This window comes from Lontra canadensis, unplaced genomic scaffold, assembly GCF_010015895.1.
Source record: "Lontra canadensis isolate GAN:19392208 unplaced genomic scaffold, GSC_riverotter_1.0 scaffold21, whole genome shotgun sequence".
Taxonomy (NCBI): domain Eukaryota; kingdom Metazoa; phylum Chordata; class Mammalia; order Carnivora; family Mustelidae; genus Lontra; species Lontra canadensis.
This window is the reverse complement of record NW_022631015.1, coordinates 3,171,735-3,177,879: the sequence shown is the minus strand read 5'-3', so window position 1 is coordinate 3,177,879 and position 6,145 is coordinate 3,171,735. Positions and strand designations below refer to the sequence as shown.

General features: G+C 48.7%; 2 protein-coding genes across 4 annotated transcripts in view; one reads left to right on the top strand and one right to left on the bottom strand.

Annotated features, from left to right (window-relative positions):
- BPHL (biphenyl hydrolase like) overlaps positions 1–6,145 on the bottom strand; it is a 57,609-nt gene that overhangs the window by 18,200 nt on the left and 33,264 nt on the right. For 2 of the 3 annotated variants that reach the window (XM_032861477.1, XM_032861476.1), the window contains exon 7: positions 3,877–4,182. In XM_032861477.1, the coding sequence (XP_032717368.1) occupies positions 4,083–4,182 (100 nt within the window). In that variant the 3' untranslated portion in view covers positions 3,877–4,082. Of the gene's footprint in view, positions 1–3,876; positions 4,183–6,145 lie in introns of those variants that run through there. The other variant, XR_004383130.1, reaches the window with a different exon arrangement.
- Positions 545–3,343, top strand: LOC116869889 (tubulin beta-2A chain-like). The gene is made up of 3 exons (XM_032861475.1): positions 545–680; positions 1,029–1,139; positions 2,088–3,343. The coding sequence occupies exons 2-3, from the start codon at positions 1,079–1,081 to the stop codon at positions 3,146–3,148; spliced, it is 1,122 nt and encodes a 373-aa protein (XP_032717366.1). The 5' UTR covers positions 545–680; positions 1,029–1,078; the 3' UTR covers positions 3,149–3,343.

Below are 6,145 nucleotides of genomic sequence, written 5' to 3'. Positions count from 1 at the left end.
CTGCTACTAATTCACAATGAAGCCTGTGCCTCATCGTGCCCAGTGGGGATCCCAGACTGCTCCAACCTGTCCTTCCCCACCCACCCCTGCCCGTGGGTAGGGGCGGCAGACTTTATGGATGTCAGTGGTCTAAAACCAATCTGCCTGGAGGGCTGGGTGGGGTTTGCACCAGGAGACCTGGATCCCTGGAGGCAGTCGAGGGGCGGGGTCCAAGTGGTCCTGGGTCCTCCCAGGACCCACCCATCAGCTGGGATGCTGTGACATTCAGCCCTGCCTGGGGGTGATGGCCTCTCCAGCATCCATGGCTTTTGGAGGAGGGCAGCTACTGTGCCCACCCTCTGTGCCCTTCCCAGCTTTTCAGTCTGTCGCCATCCTATGGCCAGTGCTCTGCGGATTTCCAAGCCCCTCTGCAGCAGCCCCTGGAGGAATGGGGGTTGCAGCTCTAAGACTCCTTCACTGGCTGACCACAGTGGCCGCTGTTCCAAGGACATGAGAGGGAGAGAAGGGCCATCCTTACTGAGGTTTAGGATGTCAGCCCATCATGTGATTTTTTTTTTTTCTTTCTCCCCAGTTTTGGGAAGTGATCAGTGATGAGCATGGGATCGACCCCACTGGCAGTTACCATGGAGACAGTGACTTGCAGCTGGAGAGAATCAACGTGTACTACAATGAAGCTGCTGGTGATTATTTGAATGTTTTTTGCCCAGTCAAGCTTGCTTTGCATACTATGGCAGACGGAATGGATGAGGAACAGATAAATGACAAAGAGATGCTTCTTGCATTCATTTTAAATGTCAACTGCTAAAAAACGACATGTTAGATAGTTCCTCACGACTCCTGCATGTTGGCCATGACTAAGCATGCCATTATCCCCTCTTCTGAGGCAGAAAAGCACCTCTGTTTGCTCACTTTTGTGTCGGATGCTAGAATTTTCTCTAATGATTCTGCTGTGAAAGGCCCATAGGGTACAACCTTGTCTGTGATGCCTTTGCCGGCTGCACATCTAAGTCGGGCTCTGTTCCCCACAGGTAACAAGTACGTCCCCCGGGCCATCCTGGTGGACCTGGAGCCGGGCACCATGGACTCCGTCAGGTCTGGGCCATTCGGCCAGATCTTCAGGCCGGACAACTTTGTCTTCGGTATGTAGTCGTGATCAGTGCCAGCTGGCTCAGTGAGTCTCCCTTCTCAGCACTGTGCAAATCACCGCTCTTAGGGTTGCATGCCAAGGTAGAGACTGTGTGTCCACAGAGAGCCCTGGGTCCTGGCCTGATTCCACCGAATCCTGGGGCAGCCCCTTCTCTGGGCAGCTCAAGGAACAGTGTCAGCCTGCAGAGGGCCCATATCCCCCCCGCCCCCCGCCCCCACCACCACCACCACCACTGCAGAGGAGACTGTGACCGGTGAAGAATACAGAGCAGTGGCTAACCTTGCAGCAGGAGTTGATGGGCTGCAGGTGATGTCAGAGGACCAGGGCCCGCAGGTAACCATGTCAGGAAGCCAAAGGCCAAAGGTGCAGGTTATGACCAGAGTGGGACCAGCGGCTTGGAGCCCATCTTCTCTTCAGATCATAATGTGCCCTTGCCCTTGCCCATTTATGGTACCTAATGTAAATATTTACAGAAGGTTCCTGTTCCTAATTTTAAAACCAGTCCAGTTTTGGGATGCCTTGGTTAAGCGTTTGCCTTCAGTTCAGGTCATGATCCCAGGGTCCTGGGATTGAGCCCTGAGTCGGACTCCCTGCCCAGCAGGGGAGTCTGCTTCTTCCTCCCGCTGTGCCACTACTTGTGCTCTCTCTCTAGCTCAAACTCTCTTTCAAAAACAAAACAAAACAAAACAAAAAACCCAGTTGGGTTTTGCTGAACCATCTTGTTGATCAGTTAATAACTGCATCTGAACCAAACTTGCTTTTTATCTTATTATGATGTCCAGTGTTTTTGAGGATCATTGATGTATAGAAAATTTTCCATAGTCAAAAAAGGGTATCTAAAAGAGATGAATCTGCAAACTTAAGATTAGTCTACAGTCAGATGACAGAATTCAGAATTCCTAATGTTTAAGTGTCTAATATTCTCCTTTCCATCTGGCAGGCCAGAGTGGTGCGGGAAACAACTGGGCAAAGGGTCACTACACAGAGGGAGCCGAACTGGTGGACTCGGTCCTGGACGTGGTGAGGAAGGAGTCGGAGAGCTGTGACTGTCTGCAGGGCTTCCAGCTGACCCACTCGCTGGGGGGCGGCACGGGGTCCGGGATGGGCACGCTGCTCATCAGCAAGATCCGGGAGGAGTACCCAGACCGCATCATGAACACCTTCAGCGTCATGCCCTCGCCCAAGGTGTCCGACACAGTGGTCGAGCCCTACAACGCCACCCTGTCCGTGCACCAGCTGGTGGAGAACACGGATGAGACCTACTCCATCGACAACGAGGCCCTGTACGACATCTGCTTCCGCACCCTGAAACTGACCACCCCCACGTACGGAGACCTCAACCACCTGGTGTCGGCCACCATGAGCGGCGTCACCACCTGCCTGCGCTTCCCGGGCCAGCTGAACGCCGACCTGCGCAAGCTGGCCGTGAACATGGTGCCCTTCCCGCGCCTGCACTTCTTCATGCCCGGCTTCGCCCCCCTGACCAGCCGGGGCAGCCAGCAGTACCGCGCGCTCACGGTGCCCGAGCTCACGCAGCAGATGTTCGACTCCAAGAACATGATGGCCGCCTGCGACCCGCGCCACGGCCGCTACCTGACCGTGGCCGCCATCTTCCGCGGCCGCATGTCCATGAAGGAGGTGGACGAGCAGATGCTCAACGTGCAGAACAAGAACAGCAGCTACTTCGTCGAGTGGATCCCCAACAACGTGAAGACGGCCGTGTGCGACATCCCGCCGCGCGGCCTCAAGATGTCGGCCACCTTCATCGGCAACAGCACGGCCATCCAGGAGCTGTTCAAGCGCATCTCGGAGCAGTTCACCGCCATGTTCCGGCGCAAGGCCTTCCTGCACTGGTACACGGGCGAGGGCATGGATGAGATGGAGTTCACCGAGGCCGAGAGCAACATGAACGACCTGGTGTCCGAGTACCAGCAGTACCAGGACGCCACGGCCGATGAACAGGGGGAGTTCGAGGAGGAGGAGGGCGAGGACGAGGCTTAAGAACTTCTCAGATAAATCGTGCATCTTTAGTGAACTTCTGTTGTCCTCAATCAAGCATGGTCTTTCTATTTGTATACTATGGTGCTCCGTTTTGCTCTGTCAGAAATTCACACTGTTGATGTTATAATGTGGAACTCCTAAAAATTACAGTATTGTCTAAGATATCTATACTAATAAAAAAGCATGTGTCCAAAACTTCGTGGTCTCTTTAATTTCATTTAAGGCAATTCTTATTCTTCCATTCTAATTCTTATTCTTCCATTGGATGCTTCTTAAATATGTTTCTGGGTAACTTTAACAAAACTAGGATTTCTGCTTTAATGTTTTTAATTAATAGCCTTTCTGCTCTTTTAGGGAAGACAAGTGAAGAGACAAATTTTTTCATCTTCACAGGCCCAAACATGAAAGTAAAGGAACCCAGGAAATGTGTTGAGTGAATAGAGATTTAAGGACAGAGCAAACCTGCCTACCTTATTTGCTGTAGTTCCAGCAACTCTTGTGAAAATGTAGTATCAAGGGCCCTAAGCAAGGGCTTTCTTCTGTTTCTCTACTTTGACAATGTGATAAATTGAAGTAAAAAGACCCGTGAATACCTCTCAGATGAAAGGGACAGCATAATTCTAGAGTCAAGGTATCTGAAATCACAGTCATAAATACTCCAAAGGCTTCACCTAAGGTTCACTGGAGAGAAAGTGTATCAGAATCAGAATGGTAGAAATTCACAACTCTAATGTTAAAAAAATCAGCTTTAATTTTTGTAGCACTTAGAACTAGAAAACATTTTAATATGTCATTATTTCTATTTGACCGGGAGCAGTTTGCAGGGAGGTATAGAAAGCTTGGGGAGGCAGGTGAGCTGAGGGACAGCAGTGTGTTTCTAAGGCAACAACAGGCTCGAGCCCCACAGTAAGGAATCCCCAGGTCCCTGCTGTTCTCAGGGATATTTTCCCAACAAGAAGTCTTCTGCTAACTTATTGAATTCATTTGCAAAACGTAGGTGCAGGTTGTGCTTGCCTTCCGGCATCAGATGCAACCTAAAAAAAAAAAAAGTTTGTGATTAAATGGCACATCATTTAAAACTCTAAATCTTTCTAACATTTGGTGAAAGTCTCAAGTAAAAGCCTGCCTGATTTTTTTTTTTTTTTTCCACAATGACTACTGGGGAGGAAAGGTAAGGTACGCAATATAAACTTTCCCTGAGTGTAGACGTTGAGGGAAAGAGCTGCTTGGGGCATTTACAGCCAAACTGGGGTTGACTTAACAGAGCATACACATTGTATTTGGAATTTGGAACTGTATCATGTAGCAAATGGTTTGACTTTAAATCTGAGAGTAGGGGATGTGATTTGGTCATTACCTAAGAGGGGAAACCCCATTTTAATAAGGTTGATTTTAAGAGAGAAGGCTGGAGAGCCAAGAAAAATATGAAACGTCCAGAATCCACTGGACTGTAACAGGTGAGCTTTCTCGGATATCCTAGAGTGAAAGCCCAGATCAGAAATTGCAGCTCCCAGCAGCCTGCCATTTAAGGTTCAGAACCACCCTGTCACTTTTGCAGGATTGAAGAAGTCTGAATAGAAGCCACACACAAAGGGCAAGTAAGTATTCCTGGGGCCCATGAGGGCAGCTGGGGCCGGCCTCAGCAACTCTTTGTTCTGCAGCTGTCACAACATGTCTTGTGGCAAACCTCACTGTGCTCATAAGACTTCTTTCATAAGCTTTTGGTCAACTGTGGCTGGTTTGCAATTTCTTGAATATAGTCAGTCTTCTTTGAGTTCTATGTTTTATTTATTGGCTATAAAAGTGCAGAAACAAAGTGTTCATCAAAGCTTCGAGGATATAGGCACAAGTTCAAGCTCTTTGTCTATAATAACAATGGGACATTAAATGGATCCTATTGGGGCAAATGCCAGTTACTATACCGCCGAGTTCTCTGATCTTTCAACAACTGGGGGTTGAGAGCTCTAAGAACTTCAGGGAGGACTTGTAGGGTCAAGGAGCTGGGGGAATCGAGCTGTCCTTGGACAACGTTGGGTCCCCTGTAACTCAACCATGTGGGGTGTGGGGTAGGGGTACCTAGACACGTGATTATCTACTTGAAAGAAGGATATATTGCTGGCATTTTCTGAGGCCCTTGGAAAAGCTAATACTGCCATTAATAACAGCCAGAACATTCCAAAGCCAATTTCAATGTTGTTCAGGGAAAAAAAAAGGATCAGCCACACCAACCCCAAAGACAGGATCCCAGTTGCCCTACATAAGGAGCAGGGCTGGTAGGGATGCTCAGGGCCTCCATTTTTAGAAGGCAGAAAATAAGCAACTGCCAAGGATACTGAGAGCTGACAGAAGGACATGTTTAGGTTAAACTGTGTCCCCTAATGCGTGCTAAGCTGAACTTTGAAGCAGAGGGACCCTGACCTACCAAAGCTGGACATCCTCTCTGTGGGTAGCCAAGCTGGTTATCACAGGTCCCACCCCATTTCTACAATTTGCTCAGATTCCCAACAAGGAAGGAGAGATACCAGCTGTGCATCTCTTCTTTTTAGCCTCAGTGTATCTGCACTATTCCTATGGTAATCTCTAAGTCTTAGGGAAATAAAAACCAGGTCCCCTTCATTAAAAATACGGGAGGCCCATTTTCAGGCATCTACATTTAGAACTGCAATGGACTGTAGATAGATGGATGGATGGATGGATGGATGGATGGATGGGGATATAAAGGAAATTCTTCTCCTTGATATGTTTTGGGGGTTATTTCAAGGTCCTCAGCATATCCTCATTCTTTAGGTCTGAAACAGGATTCACTATACTTAAAACCTGTCATGTGTTCCTCTTTGGGAACAGTCCCCTGGACAAGCTGTCAGGGCAATGTAGCGATGTACTGCTGAGGTAGGTTCTCACCCAAATAACAAAAGGAACTAATCACATGCTCCATGGAGGGTGGCTTTCAAACAATCGTGTTTTCCAGGAAAAGTAGTAGCAAGTTCCCCACCATCA

Bases quoted from the DNA above. Each gene is read 5' to 3' on its own strand.
- LOC116869889 (XM_032861475.1), top strand. From the start codon at position 1,079: ATGGACTCCGTCAGGTCTGGGCCATTCGGCCAGATCTTCAGGCCGGAC. The intron at 1,140-2,087 runs GTATGTAGTCGT...TCCATCTGGCAG, and splicing joins GCCGGACAACTTTGTCTTCG to GCCAGAGTGGTGCGGGAAAC.